Source organism: Balearica regulorum, chromosome 4, assembly GCF_011004875.1.
Source record: "Balearica regulorum gibbericeps isolate bBalReg1 chromosome 4, bBalReg1.pri, whole genome shotgun sequence".
Classification (NCBI taxonomy): domain Eukaryota; kingdom Metazoa; phylum Chordata; class Aves; order Gruiformes; family Gruidae; genus Balearica; species Balearica regulorum.
The window spans coordinates 19,485,798-19,501,786 of record NC_046187.1 but is presented as its reverse complement, the minus strand read 5'-3'; the positions used below and the strand labels follow the sequence as shown (position 1 = coordinate 19,501,786).

Below are 15,989 nucleotides of genomic sequence, written 5' to 3'. Positions count from 1 at the left end.
GATTAGAGTGGACCATTTTTTAAAATGGATGCCAAGGGGAAAAAAACACTGGAAGCCCTAAATTTCTAAACGTCGGGGAAGGCAAAGCACAAGTGTGCATCTCTAGAGATCACAAATACCAGCAACCAGACACCTGGATCCTGGATACTGACTTGCATACGCACGTCTGTGCCCACATACGCAACACCCCCCTCAAAGCAGATCAGCAGCCAAAACCACAAAAATCAGAATCGTTTTCCCTTCCCTCCTCTTTCAACTTCAACTCCTACTAAGAACAGTCTACCATAATGCTACCTGTGTTTCACTTTGCTCCACTTTGACTTTCAGGTCATCCTTGAAACACCCTGCACTAGGCATACAACCTATTTTAATTAAGCAGAACACATGGACACATTTAATTTTCAACACAGAAGTCCAGCATGGTCCACATAAACTTAAGCACTTTGCACTCAGTACAGGAGTGATCAGCAGACAGAAGATGCTTTTTTATAAAACTCCCCCAGGAATTAAAATACAGAGCATTTCCTGCAAGTACTTGGATTTGGGAATTTAAAAAAAAAACCAAAAAAACCCACAAATAAAAAAATCCCCCACCTTTCGATAATAAAAAAATAGTACCAAGAGAGAAGTCTCTCTCCACCATCGTTTTTCGCAGCACAGCCTACGAAGAGGACAGAAATTGTTCCACAAACTGGGTCCTATGTCATAAGCCAGTGTGCTAGTACATGCAGTGGGATTTCAAGAACACCTTGCTTATATGCTGATCAGTGAAACTGTACTTCAGAGTACAAACAAGTACACAGTCAAACAAGAACAGGCATTTGGGATGGGGAGGTAAGTTTGAAACAAGCTTTACGTTTAGCTCATTGTGTTGGTTTTGCGTGGCAAGGTTTTGGTAGCGGGGGGGCTACAGGGGTGGCTTCTGTGAGAAGCTGCTAGAAGCTTCCCCTGTGTCTGACAGAGCCAATGACAGCCGGCTCCAAGACGGACCCGCCGCTGGCCAAGGCCAAGCCAATCAGCACCTCTGTGATAACATATTTAAGAAAGAGAAAAACAGAGAGCGCTTTTGCAGCCAGAGAGAGGAGTGAGAAGATGTAAGAACATCTGCAGACACCAAGGTCAGTGCAGAAGGAGGGGGAGGAGGTGCTCCAGGCACTGCAGCAAGATTCCCCTGCACCCCGTGGTGAAGACCATGGTGAAGCAGGCTGTCCCCCTGCAGCCCATGGAGGAAGGATGAGGGGGTGTAGCGATTCCACCTGCAGCCCGTGGAGGACCCCACGCCGGAGCAGGTGGAGACACCTGAAGGAGGCTGTGGCCCCGTGGGAAGCCCACGCTGGAGCAAGCTCCTGGCAGGACCTGTGGACCCGTGGAGAGAGGAGCCCACGCCAGAGCAGGTTTGCTGACAGGACTTGTGACCCCGTGGGGGACCCACGCTGGAGCAGTCTGCTCCTGAAGGTCTGCACCCCATGGAACAGACTCACGTTGGAGCAGTTCGTGAAGGACTGTCTCCCATGAGAGGGACCCCACGCTGGAGCGGGGGAACGATGAGTCCTCCCCCTGAGGATGAAGAAGCAGCAGAAACACCGCGTGAGGAACTGACCATAACCCCCATTCCCTGTCCCCCTGTGCCGCTGGGGGGGGGCGGAGGTTGAAGCCGGGAGTGAAGTTGAGCCTGGGAAGATGGGAGGGGTGGGGGGAGGTGTTTTTAAGATTTGGTTTTATTTCTCATTCCTCTAGTCTGTTTTGCTTAGTAATAAATAAGATGAATTCCCTCTCCAAGTTCGGTCTGTTTTGCTCGTGATGATAATTAGAGAATGATCTCTCCCTGTCCTTATCTCGACCCATAAGTTTTTTTTTCATTGTACCTTTTCTCCCCTGTCTAGAGAAGGAGGGGAGTGATAGAGCGGCTCTGGTGGGCACCTGGCCCTCAGCCAGGGTCAACCCACCACACTCATGAAAGGAGGTAGCATCTGACATTATTTTGCTGTCAGATAACGCGTGATGCGTGTTTGGTATCAGCTGAGAGTGTGTTGTGACTATCATAGGAATAATGTGCCCATCCAGTTACTTTATGTATGCGACAGCACTCCCCAATGCATCATCAGTGGCTTCAGGCCAATCTCACAAATATTTACCACACATATGGGTAGGCTAAGGTTACATTTGGCTACAAATTCTCTCCTGAAAAAGCTATTTGTTATGAGACATCTAATATCTTCATGATTGCATACAGAAAAATCCTTATGCAGTCAGATACATGTGTCTGCCACTACAGGGTTTAATGAATTAACAATCAAACACCTAACCTAAGGAGAACACTCTGTTTTGGTGTCCTCAACAGGCTGTTATATGAAGTCAACAAGTGCACCACTCCAACATGCATGAGCCATAAACCACCATCCTCCTCTTCACAGACAACTGCAGACAGGCACCAAGCGCAGGGAACACAGGTAGTTTTGGGCTAACAGCTCAAATTTTAACCCAAAAGGGAGACTGGGGGAACAGGGGAGAACGAAGCTGACCGTTCACACAGCAATACTTGTATTTCCAGTGCTATTAACCAGCAGAGGCTGGGTCTTTAGTTCTAATTATAGACCTGTCCCCATATTTAAAACACAGGGCTGAAAATAATGCTGCTCAAATGGACAGAAATGAACAAAAGCTGTAGAATCCCAGAGGCAGATATGGTGAACTACAGCCTGCCTGTGATAAGCCTGGCTGAATGGTTGCAGCAGATGTTCCTGCCGCAGCTAGCTACCAAAGCTATCTGCTGCTCAGGTGCAAAGGGGATGGATGGCACTGTGCTGCTCGTGGGAGCAATGCAGATAAACATTCCCCTCTCCTCCAGCACCACAGCTGTATCTCTGCAAAGGGTTATACCTAGAAACAGTGCAGTAATAATCTGACAGCTTGGTAAAAATCAACCAGAAGGAGGGAAGAAAGGAATGAGGAAAGGGAGGAGGGGGAAGGAAAAAAAAAGAATGCACGACAGTTGTTGCAGCAGATCATTTAGTACACGTTAGGGAAACGTCAGAGTGAAAGTTACAGCAGAATAAAGTCCTTGAGTCTGGTGCCAACTGGACTGTTACAAAACAAGGTTGTTCCTCATTGCCACCAAAATCTATTCACATTGTGTCTGAGGCTGATGAGAAAGTCTCAAACAACTTCACAAGACCCCACATTTTACTCATTCTAAATAACTTCTTGTATTTCCATATATCCTCAGCACCAGGAAAAGCCAACAAAATAAAATGCTCTTAATAGTAACAATGTAAATACACAGGAGGTCAACAGGGTTAGTCTAGAGGGCAACAGATACCTCCTCCGAGAACTGCTCCTCTGTAGCCTGGCCTTCGTTTCCCTCATTCAGCACAGATTCATCAGATTCTGCAGGAACCTGCAGCAGAGAGAAGATGCCATAAAAAAAACCCAAACAGCAAAAGAGGAAGAGATACTTCACACTGCAGAATATAGCCACCTTCCCACCAACAAAAGCCAGAACCAGACTGCAAATGACAGAAATGCATTGGCAACATATGCTTGAGTATGACAAATACAGTAGAGGCCCTCCATTTCCTTGCTCTTTTTTATTACATAGTACCTTGTGCTATTTTCATCTTAACTATCTGAAAACATGCAGCAAAACTTTTCTTCCCTGTTAGGCAACTACAGATGACATCTGAAATGTCTACAGCACAAAAGCAATGCAGTCCCCCTGTTGTAGACTCATGCCATTGCAATTACTACAGGCAATGCCTGAACCGATTTATCACTTTTGCAGGGAAGTGTTACAGGATCATGCTCTCAGTCCTTCTTTTTTTAAAGCCTGGGGAAGGTGCTGCTCTTGAAAACAGCTACCAGGCTGCAAGGGCCTGCCCTACCTCACAGGCAGCACCAAGTGTCACAGTGGGCAAGACACGAGCAGCAAAAAGGAAAGGTGGAGGGACATCACTGAGACCCTGAACTAAAACCTGTGACTGAGAGTCCTTAATTGGGAAAGCAGGGGGAAAACAGTGGTTGTGGGTTTTTTTTTTTTTTTTAAAAAAGTACCTTCATGTACGAACTTGTCATATGCTGGGTTATTTGTGACTGACTTTAGGACAGCTACCAAGCAGAAAGAAGAATTATTCTTACTTTGCACATTACCATGTCATTATAAAACTAAACACAAGGTTGTACACATGTGTTCACTTACCTCTCCTAAGTCACCATCTGCGAGACCCTCTTTATTCAGAGCAGATGTAATCTAAAAAACAACCAAGATTTAAGTAAGTGCCCTTTTATTTTAAAGAGGCAGACCTCTCAGATTGCAAAACTGGCACATGCGGCTAATATGTTACTTGCAGAACACTTAAATGAAACTAAAGCCATTTCCTTTCCCAGCCTGGCGATGGATTTATTGCTAAGCCCCCTGCACCCCAAGCTCTGATGCAAACAACAGCTGCTCTATGCCTTTAAACCTTTAACTGTTAACTCAAGGGCCTCAAACCTCACTAGATCTGCTGGAAACCACAGTAATAAAAATAGTATCAGAGCATGAAGGACAAAACCCTCTGTCTGCACTGGTTAGGGAAAATGAAGCAGTGACAATCCTTGTGGAGCAGGAAGCCTGTACAGAAGCTGTGGTTTCAAGCACAGCAGGCATATGGCTGTGGACTAGGATTTTCTAAGCTACAGAAGAGTTAAAATGCCCAGCTTCTACTGCTTTGCAAAGCAAATCATTACTCCAGATTCAATTAGGGCCCTCAAAAACACAAATTTAATGTGTAGATTTTAGAATACATGCAGAAAAAAAATACTAGTTCAGCATCTGGGAGCCTGGGTTTCCTAATACTGCTAATGTTATCTACTGCTTTTAGTGTTGCAGGCCTTATTTTACCTTTGTAGGCTGGTTTTCACAAAAAGCTGAGCTCATATTGCTGAGTTACTTTTCTCTTTCTTTTTTAATCATTAGTTTACAATAGAAAGGAGAAATCCAGGACTTGACTTGCATATGAGAATCACAGGTTTTAAGACAAAAACCAAAATACCATGTTCTTAACAGCTTATTCCAAGAAGCTGAAACCTGTGACTTTTTTTTTTTTACTTTCCTTACCCCACCAGTAACATGAAAAACAAGTTGTGATTTAGTGCGTTTATCATCTGGGTATCACGAATTTTCAAACAAGCTGTCCTGTATTGTTTCTTGACACTACAGAACATGGATTCAACTTCAATGTGGAATGCTTTGTTGAGAAACAGCTACATGAAAACATGGCCTTGCAGCTCCCCTCACCTATTCCTCAAATACTGAAATAATGGAGTAGGCCCAGCATTTCAGGCCACTGAATTCAGCTACACCCGTTTTCCCAGCTTCTCCCCATGCACAGGCAGATCAAACCCAGAGCAACAGCGACAATGGGCTCCAGTCTGCATGAGGCTGCTCCACAGGACCACTACTAAGTATCAACTGGATCTTCTAATTGAAACAGGATTTTCAATTTCAAAAACAGGATTTCGCTTGCTGTGCTTGCCTTTGACTCATACAACAAACATTTAGAAGCTGAGGACAGACTGTTAGCAAAGCCATGTTTTTTTCTGTAATCATAAGTTTGCCCTGGAGGCCTTTTAATTCATAACCATAATGACATTTTTATGGAGCTACCCTATGAAAATAAAACCATTAGTTTAATAAAATGAAAATGAGCCAAACATTCAAATCCACTGAATCAGAACTGAAGAAATACTAAACAGTTCCTGGGTACAGCACTGAAAGCAACAAAGAGCCAAAATGCACAGCAGGTATCCCCCTATAATATTGAGATAAGAATTTTCCAACTTTAAAGAAAGCTATATACTTAAGATATGCAAGTTGCTTCCTGGTAATCCAAATTTTGCCTTTCCAAATATAAGTAGGTTTGATTTTTTCTTTTTTTTTTGTAAAAAATGAATGGCATCCTGCACAAAGAGAGGACTATTCTAGGCTTCCCAAGATAGTTAATAAAACCCTGAAGACTGCTTATATGTTCTTCAACCAGAAAGCCTAAAACCAGATCAGATTCCATGATGATACAATAGAAGGATGTCACGTGTTACATGAATAGCTTGAACCAACAAATATCAAAGCTTCTTGATGGGTGAGAATTTCAGATCAACACTGGACAGTCAGATGCAGACATACCTCTGAAGTCCGCTGCCTGCTTCAAAGTTTTCATTGAACATCCATATTGCAAGAAGATGACATAGCTAATAATAAAACCCAAAGCGAACTGCTTGCTGTAAGAATTCTGAAGTTACTCAGGAGTTATTTATCTAGACAAAATTTAAAGAGCAGAAGAAGATTTCTAGTGTCCTTCAGAACAAAGGAACTCCTTAAATAAACACAACTATTTGAGTCAGCCATGTTTAAGCAGGCTGCAGCACGATGGGCGACAGCTGTGTTATGGCTATTAGGAGACCTGCAGCACTGACAAATACTATCTGCTGGGAAACACACTGAAAATAACATATAAAAATGTTTATTGTATTGAATAGCCTATGGATACTGATAATTGCTCTTCCAGTCCTACTGGTAAAAGAGTACTTTAATCATACATGGCATCATCAACATTTTAGGCTGTACTCTGCAGATACATCCATCAGTAAAGCATTTAACACAAGCACAGTTTGCAGGCACATTTACCTTCTTCCTCAGATCATCTTTCCTGTATCCCAAGAGCTCAAGGTATTTAACACGTGAATCTTCTTCAAAGTTTACCTTTAAAAAACAAAAATTAAAGAATATATTGCAATTCACAATTTTTCATTTTCTCCCTCACTGGCTTTTTACTTGACTGGCACAAATTACCCAGTGAGAGCTAGTGACTAGTGGAGATCGAGTGTAACAAAGAGAACTGAAAAGGTCTTGCAGGTAGGCAAGACTTCAGTCTGGTTGTTGTAGGTGAACAATCTGCTTAGCTACTTTACTTAGAAACCTCAAAATGCTCATAGTGAGCAGTGAAGAGCAAATCTAAAGCTGTCCCAAAGCTTTATCCCTTCTCACCAGCTCCCTGTACAAAGATGTACTGATGGGGGACGTGAAAAAACACAGGATACCTTTCCCTAAGCCTTGGCTTCTGCCATGATTTCTCACGACCCCACAAAGAACCCTTGCCCTAAGGACCCCCTCTCTTCTGGTGGGCCACCTCCAATCACAGGGCTTATGGGTGCTATTCCCACAGCCTACACTTTTAGTTTCCAGCATTTCTTCTGCTAAAACACCATAATGTGCAGAAGAATCCATTTCTGCACTGGCTTTCCAAGTCAATGGGGAACTGCTGAACTGCTGTTATCCTGTTACCTTTAAGAAGGCCCACACGTTTTTCTCAAAGTCAGCCTGGGCCATGTCGATTTTCTTCTGGCAGTAGCTGACAAAGCCTTCGGACTGCACAGCCTCCTGCAGCTGGGTTGAGCGGTCCAGGAACTCCTTCTCTGTAACAACCTGGCTCACGTAGACATGGTGACGCTGCTGCTGCTCAACACCTGGCTGCTGCTGAGACTTGGCATTCTCAAATGTAACCAGCTTGCCTCCAAACTGGCAGTATGTAAAAATACAATTATACACTGAAGCGTATATGAAAAAGTATGTACATATGTATACACGATTTTATCTAGCGTATATATGCTTATTGTCCAATTGACAAACATTCCTGACCAACTCATTGGTTTGTGGTGGTTTTTTCTTACTGCTATGCCATATTTCTATGCATGTAAGGAGCTTGCTGGCTAAGTGGGTGCACATTTAATAAGATTTTTGAGCACAGCTACTCCTTTGCCTTTTTTTCTCAGGCAAAAAACTGACTAGAAACTGAGAACTGGAATGTGAGTCTGTACAGTGCCCAAGATAAATGGAGTATCTCACAATATTGGAATGTAATTACCAAAGAAACCTATGCATCATTAAATAAATGCTCAAGTATGATGTCTGCCCTGCTCTTGGCAGGCTGTTCATCAGTCAAAAGCCTACTGAAAGATGGGCAGTAAATTATGTCATCATTTGAAGAGAAGTAAAATCTACAGAAGAAAAAAAATTAGTAGGGGCTTATAATACTATTTCATTATATAGATCTAAGTTAATTTACACAGGCCAGTCCCATAAATTACAAAGTCAGCATTACAAAAAGCAAAACCTAGCCAAGTAAAAGACTGACAGCTGGCTCCTGGAAAACCAGGATGAATAACAGAATAAACACCATCAGTCAGTGGCTAAGCAACATTATTTCTCTTTGATGGGAGAAAACTGCATGTAATTTGGGCATCAGATTGTGAATAACCAGACATACGACGCTGAAAATTGAGCAGTATTTCAAAGAAATCCATTTCAAGTGGACAGGCTAAAATCTTCAGACGATCCCTAAGAAATGGCCTGTGGGTCTAGAAAATAAGCCAAAGGTGGAGCCAAAGAGCAGACAACTCTGCTCTCACAAAAAGCAAGGCCTTGCCACCCTCCCACCTGGCTCCTTTGCAAATCAACCAGCCATGGAGGAGCCTTGCTACAGCGATTCCTGCTACGAATGCCCAGAGCTAACCTGAGCATTCTCCACTGCACTGACTTACATAACAGCTTTGACCTGCACTCAAGTATCAGATATTTGCCCAGTTTGGTCCCATTACCCCCTACCTGCGTATGTTTTTTTATTCCAAAGCAAGCACTACAAAAAAACCAAAGCCCTAATCTTAAAGCAGAAACAAACAAGTGCCTGTTGTCAGCACACCACCACCTCATTTCTTTTTCCCAAGCATTTTTGTCATGCTTTTGCTGGCTCACTGTCCCAAGCGCCCAGTCTGGAAGCTGCTGCAATCATCTCCCACCACGATGACAAACAGTTCTCCCAAGGTGAAGCACAACGTTGAACTCCCCTCTTCCTAAAGCGTTTTGCAGGTGGCACCATTATTTCCCTCCCCACCTGGCCAACCATGCCCAGCCTTGTCTCATGCTTACAGAGAATGATGCTCCCACAGGTCGCCGGATCCATTTAGGTGGTTTCTTTAGGGGCAAAATGACACTCTGAGGGGCAGTCTGCTGGGGAAGCTGCAGGGGCGGGAGGGGCTGTCCTGTACCAAATGGATCAAGGTTCCCAAAAGACGATGAAAGCTTCAATAACAAAAGTGGGAAAAAGCAAAAGTGACATAACTCCAATAAACTAAACATAAGCATTTATTTGCACCAGATTGGTACTCTTGCAAGCAAGGCTGCAGACAGCCACTGGACACTTCCCATAAGCTCATGTTTCCCACCCCCTGTCCCCCTTTCTGTCCATATTCTTAGCTGAACACTTCTCAATACCTGGTCAACTTGCTTTTGCCTCAAGCCATCTGTGCTGCCTTCCATGATGGAGTAAATGCTGATTCGTCCATCAAATGAAGCTGCAGACAAGACAGCAGGATTCCTGGGACACCACTGGATATCAAAGCACCACTGTGTGTTCGTAGGCAACTCATACAGCACCTGGGCAGCAAAAACAAGTCCAGCAAATCAGGGCTTCTATGAAGCACCCCATCCAACTGGATATCAAAGCACCACATCCAACAGCACTCCTGCCTGCCCTGAGATTCTTGCTTCCCAGCAGCCTCCGCATCACTGTGCGCAATAACAGTGGGCAAACCCTGACAATTGCTGAAGAGGAGATTATCACACACCACTGCTTCATTTCCTTCTCCACCCATTAAATCTTCTGTTTAATCCACACAGGATAATAGACGCAGGCAGGGTTTGTCTGTGCTGTCCCGCTGCAAGCTGTGAGCTGCTGCTGATAGTCATGCTAGCTCATTCAGAGCTTATCTGAGTATCTCTACACACTACATGGAGACATGTCCAGGCTCCAAAGTAAGTCTTCTTTGACAGGAAAAGTGGAAAAGTTAAAACCTGCACACTGGGCAGATTCACTCTCCTGCCCTGGAACAGGCAAGCCCACTACTGCAGCAGACATTAAACCATAAACTAGGAGAAACTCAAACAGCAAAATGCTAACTGCCTTGCTGTCTCCCAGGAGACTATTTTTTATTTTTAATAAAAACATGCAGTAAGATTCATCCACATGCAAAACCTTCCTAACAGCACAGGATCCAGATCAGGTAACTCATTTACCATCCCACAGCTTTTGCACTTTTGGTCCAATATCTGAATTTTAGAAACACTTCTCACTCTGCCCTCCAGGATTATCGCCCTCTGGAGGCAAGGAGCCCTCCAGCATGCCTGAAGCCCTTCTCGTGGTCTAGGGGCAAACACTCAAGTTGTCTGAAAAAAAAAAAGGATCTGCATCCCCTTTAAAACATATCTCCAGGCCCAAAAGGTGGACCAGGAACATGTTCAAGTGGCTCTCACTGATCTGCCTCTACTGTAGTAACCTACAAAATCCTTCTGGTCTGGATAAAAGTTCTCACAATTACAGAAGGAAAAAGGCAATTGCAACAGTAATCCAGCCACATCAGGCCCAAACCAAGAGAGCAGGAAGAAAATACTTAGTTTAAGTGGGGCCATTTCTATCCCTTATGAGCAGGGACCTTACTACTTAGCAGGAAAGAAGCAGTAAGGACAAACACATAATATTGGCAATACTAGGAAGAAACCCTGCACCACCAGAAGCAGCTCAGAAGGCACACATACCAAACACAAGTACACAGGATAGGGAGAAACATCCCACAGAAGCATTGTTCCCAGGAGTGCAAGCACACCAACACCTGCTTTGCATGTGCCACTGAACAGATTTTTTTTTTTTAAGCACAATACCTCGCCTGTGTTAGGGTTGGAGCAGAGAATTTTAGCATCCTTCCCACAGCTAAGCAGCAGCTCTGAATCCGCCATACTCCAAGCAATGGCCAATATACCCCTGCATGAAAAGTCACAAGCAAAAAAAGTTTAATGTAAATGCAAAATGGTGATAAAAAAGCATATTGGTAAGTTGACTTTCTACACTAGCTGAGAATTCCTCCTCAAAATGCCCTGCCCACTCCTTATTACAAGGGGAGAAAATTTTAATGTAATCAGCACTTTATTTATTGAAATAGATGCTTTCCATTTTTTGCATGAAAAGGTATAAAGGTGCAGCCATTGTATCTGAAAATTAAATGCAACGGTCATGTGAGAGAACCTGGACACCAATGTAACAAAATGGTTTGCCTGCAGTATCATTAACATACAGTGTGCAAACCTGTAGGTAAGGTCGGTGACTGTGAAGTTTGTCAGCTTCTTTTTATTAGCAGGAGATTCAAGTCAGCAGAACCACTGGTAGCAGTTTTGGTACTTATTGCTGTTCTCTCTTCTTAAATCAAGCACTGGTTTTGGGCAATAAGGAAAGTTTCACCAACAATTGAGGAGGGACGAAAATGTAACAAAATCTTTCCTTGTACCCAAATTTAAGGCTTTTAGGGGACTGAGGGGCAGAGAGACTATGCATGTCCACATGTGAGGATGTGCCCAGGTGTACCTTCAGTCCATTATTCAGGCAAAATAAACTACTATTAACTCTTTGCACTTCAGCGCCCTCTTCTTGAAAGGCATAGAAACAAACTAACAGCTTCAATGTTTCAGCAGGATGTTTGGGGGTTTTGTTTGGTTTTTGTTTAGGTTTTGGGGGGGTGGGTGGTGGTGGTTTGTTTGTTTTTTAGTTTTATTTTGGGGCCTGTTCCTTTCAAACCAGCATGGCCCAAAAAAGGCATAGGGTTGCTTGTCAGCAAGCCACCGTATAACGCTGTCTGCTGCTGGAATTGCCACCTCCAACTAAATGAGCCTTCACAGAGAACTGAGCAAGAAGCAAGACGTACAAACGGGTACAGTCACCAACAGTGCAACACCATAAAGGAGCAGGCCACATAAGACTCATACCTTGTATGGCTTTCCAGAACACGAAGTGGCGAGGAGGCAAATCTTAGGTCCCACATCTGAATCACAGGCAACCTGTCATCCTCCGAGGCCAAAACCATCTGGGTAGCAACATCAGGGTGCCATGCCAGGCCTGAGCAGTGCATCTGAGGGATAACATTGCGCCACAGTATAAAACAATTAAGCAGTACTAAAGGACAGAAGACAACTAGCCTAAATATGTCTACATGCATGGTAAAACACTGTTGTGAGGGATTTTACAGCTGTGTTTGTGGGCATTATTTCTGACTGCATTCAGACTGGGATACTCTCCTCGTTTCCATGGGTGAGGAGACTTACAGGTAGTTTCCCAGGGTCCTCTCAAAGAGATGACTTTGTGCTGCCTTGTTCACAATCCTATGTTTTAACATAAGAACAGTATAAAGCCCTCTGTAGAAACCTTTTTCTCTAATATTTTTATTGATATTTTCATAAAAGCCATCATTAGGTAGATGTTATTGTCATGTGAACATGTATCACCAGACTACAATCACATGAAGTCAGCTTACTATGCTGCTGTCATGTTAAGCAAATACATGAAACAGAGTTACACGGTTTATCAGAACAAGAGTGCAGTGACCAAGCAGCTATTTCAGGAGCACCCATTTGTAAGTTTCGTTTTGAACTCTTGCTACATCTTCAGAGTTTGTTATAGCAATATTCAATTTAAAATATATATACTATACAAATATGTCACTCTTCACAAGTTCAACAGGCTCTTATTTACATTTACACTGCCTGAGGAACAGGCATGGTGGTTGTAACTACAAGGCAGTGTCCCCTGTAACCTGCTCAATGGCAACACTCTTCTGTGGCACCCTCCACTACAGACCCTGCCCTCTCCAAGCTCAGCTGCAGCCTGCTCCCATTTCCATGTCCAGATCAGCAGAAGCACAGGCCTCAGCTCCATCAGCCATCAATGTCCTGTCAGGGCTCAGCCCACCTGTGATGCCAAGGAGGAAGCCCTCTCTGTCTGAACACTAAGTAATGACATCACCTGCTCTGCAAAACTAGATGTGCTCACCAAGAGCACATCAGCTGCAACCTCATCTCTCCAGCACACAAAACATGTCATTTCTGACTAGCTGAATAAAATCTTTCTGTGGTTGTCCCAAACAGATCAGTAATGGCTTTGTGCAAACTAACTTATTACTCTAATAGGAAATCTGAGTGCCTTGCTTCAATCTGCATCTGCCTATTTTAATTTAAAATGTTGATAATACCTCTGCATATACATAGCCTTTTAAGAAAAAGCATTAGATATTCAGCATGTCGTATAAAACTGGGCCAGACACCAGTATCTTTATGTCATGTAAGAAGAGGTGCTACGGCCTGTCCCCACATGCCAAGAGGCACTCCACACCCCTCCACAAGCACCTGTGCAGCCACACAAGAGCTAACTCACCCGGTTATTGTGGTCACTGACTTTGATGATAGGTTCGTTCTTCCTGAGATCCCACACGGTAGCTCGGCCACTAGGGCTGGCAGACGCCAGGATATGCTGGACTTGCCTGTTCCATGCGATGCAGCTGATATCCTCAAGAGGCTGTCACACACAGAGAACAGCCTGTCACAACCTTTCCAAATAGAAGACTCAAAACCTGCTATTTTCAGGACTTGCTAAGTGACAAATCTGCAAGGAGACTCATCCCAGGTACTGCATGTGTTTTGGTTTCCTACATACACGCACTGTAGGGTTGAACGCCTGAAAACCTCAATTTATAAGCTGACAGTAATTCTCTAATATCTGCATTTTCTGCTTTACAGTATGAAACATTAGTCACTTGAAGACTAAGCACAACTGTCTTCAATAACAGAAAATTACTCCATGAAAGTATATCTGGGTATATGAACTGCCCTTTTGCCTTGGATTATTAGGTTTTGACTTTTTTAAAAAAAAAAATAAGGTTGCCTGGAAGAATTCTGTGGGTTTTGTTTTGTTGTTTTTTTTTACTCACCCCCCACTTATTTTTAGTCTGAGAATTAAAAGCAATGTTAATCCAGTCCATGTTGCACCATTATTTCCAGCTGTCATTAAGCATATGAACTAAAATATTTCCCAGCCTAAAAAAATTACTATTAGACATAAAATCCTATACAGCTAAACAAAGCATTCAAACCCACAGTTTAAACTAAAAATCTTTAAACTGAAGATCACTTTTCATCCTATTTCCTCACTTTGTTGTCTCCAAATTATCATACAGTAACAAACATATTTTCCAGTAACCACAAACTTCTTGTGCAATTTTGTAACAGCTACAGAAACTTAAAGAATGGGAGGAAGTTGTTTCAATACCTTTATCTCCTTCACAAGGCACAAAGTACAAAAGGCTATTGCTTTTCCCCATAGATCTTCTTTAATAGACACAGGCTAAACACTGGCCCTTATGTATAGCAATTAAACACTCCTGAAGCCCATGAAGGTAACTGCCAAACCTACTGCCTCATCTTCTGACTTCTCAGTAGCTTCTTTTTATCTTCCTCCTATTTTCCTCAATCTGTCCCTTTACAACCTTCACATTCATGCATGCAGTAAAACATACAGAGGAAGGACTAGAAGACATGTAATGGTTATGGATATTTAAAAAATGGTGTAACCCGAGAGACTTGGCTTGTTATTACTTGTTGTTTGATAAAATGCCACATTTCTCAAAGACTAAGGGGATACTTCAGCTTTCCCTGGCCCAATACAATTTTTTTAAATAAAATCCCACCACATGAAGACATGAATCAACTGCTTGTACAGCCAGTCAAAACTGCAGGTCTGTTGTGGATAAACATGACTGTGCATCCAGGGTTGCTGCATGGGAAGCAGAACAAACCACTCATTGGATGGACCTCTGCATGCTAGCACTTAAAAGCACAGTCAGGAAACTGCACTCTTGGGGCTAGAAAAACAGCAGCATCCAGCCATCCTTGTATGGATCTGGGCAAAATGTCACAGCCAGACCCAAAGTGTGGCAAAATAGCACTGTCATGACTGACTTCCTTCCAAAAGCGTTCACTGAAAGCTACCTACGCTGCCGCTCAGAGAGTACTGTCCTTAAGGACATGGGCTCCTGCCATATGCTTTGAGTCACAGGCGTGTCACAAGGAAAAAATATCTAACTCCACAGTCTAATAAGCACATTATAAAAATTAAGTACCAATAGAAGGTCTATTTTTGTTGGCTTTCAGGTAAGCCACTGGAGAACAATATGCAGGAACATATTTTTCTTTATTTTGATACACAGAGATCTGTTGTACCATCACTTAAGGACTGTACCTAACATTGCCAGAAATGTAGCTCGTGGCTAATTAGAATTAACCGCTACCCAAGTCAGACTTCAAAAGGCTTCCCTCCCCTCAGAGAGCTTTAAAATTGTAGGTTTCAATGTAAGTGACATGCATATTTTTTCATTAGTCTGCTCTGCAGTTTTTTGACAAATACAAATCTGGTACCTGTGTCTTCACTCCTGGTGTCATTGGTGTGGCAAAATTGTTCAAGTCCCAGATATAGATTTCAGACTCATTAGCACCAGAAGCCACTAGATTAGTCTGTAAGACACATTAATAGATGTTAAGAGCATTTTCAGCATCAGCTTTCACAGTCTTAGCTGCTGGGAAGCATCAGATCCACAGACTGTGCCAATTTCTCCTATCAGCTCAGGATATAGCCTTTGGCTCACACAGAGCAGCTTAGGGAAAAAAGCAAGTTTTTTTTGAGATTAGAGGCAAGACTGAGTTAATTAAAAAAATCCATACACTACACTAGACTGGGATGCCAAGATTAAAATTCCCATTTTGCGGAGTGCTCCTCCACTGCACGGCAAACACCCATGAGGAGACTGCAGAGGCACAGCCATGGAAAGGCGAGTGGAACGCAGTGTCACTTCTGGGAGAGGGCAGACAAGAAAGCAGTACTGCAGCTATCTCTGCCACAGAGGTTTTCTCCGGGCAGACCAGGACACACAGTGCTGACTGGAAGGAGCGTGGCATTTGTGCCTCCAGCAGTGGACAGCACCCTGCCCACAGCGAGCACAATTATCTAGAGCAATCCTGCATCTGGGATGCAGAAGTCCAGGCAGGGTGATGTGAGACAAGGACACCGAGTGCCCATTGATCACATCCC

General features: G+C 43.3%; 1 protein-coding gene across 3 annotated transcripts in view; it reads right to left on the bottom strand.

Moving 5' to 3' along the window:
* The window catches only part of SEC31A (SEC31 homolog A, COPII component), a 48,445-nt gene that overhangs the window by 26,435 nt on the left and 6,021 nt on the right, over window positions 1-15,989 (bottom strand). For all 3 annotated transcript variants that reach the window (XM_075751375.1, XM_075751373.1, XM_075751374.1), the window contains exons 6-15: window positions 15,320-15,415; window positions 13,284-13,424; window positions 11,843-11,985; window positions 10,748-10,847; window positions 9,305-9,466; window positions 8,960-9,112; window positions 7,319-7,552; window positions 6,662-6,736; window positions 4,196-4,246; window positions 3,320-3,397 (exon numbers count right to left, since the gene is read on the bottom strand). In XM_075751375.1, coding sequence (XP_075607490.1) covers window positions 3,320-3,397; window positions 4,196-4,246; window positions 6,662-6,736; window positions 7,319-7,552; window positions 8,960-9,112; window positions 9,305-9,466; window positions 10,748-10,847; window positions 11,843-11,985; window positions 13,284-13,424; window positions 15,320-15,415 — 1,233 coding nt within the window. The remainder of the gene's footprint in view (window positions 1-3,319; window positions 3,398-4,195; window positions 4,247-6,661; window positions 6,737-7,318; window positions 7,553-8,959; window positions 9,113-9,304; window positions 9,467-10,747; window positions 10,848-11,842; window positions 11,986-13,283; window positions 13,425-15,319; window positions 15,416-15,989) is intronic.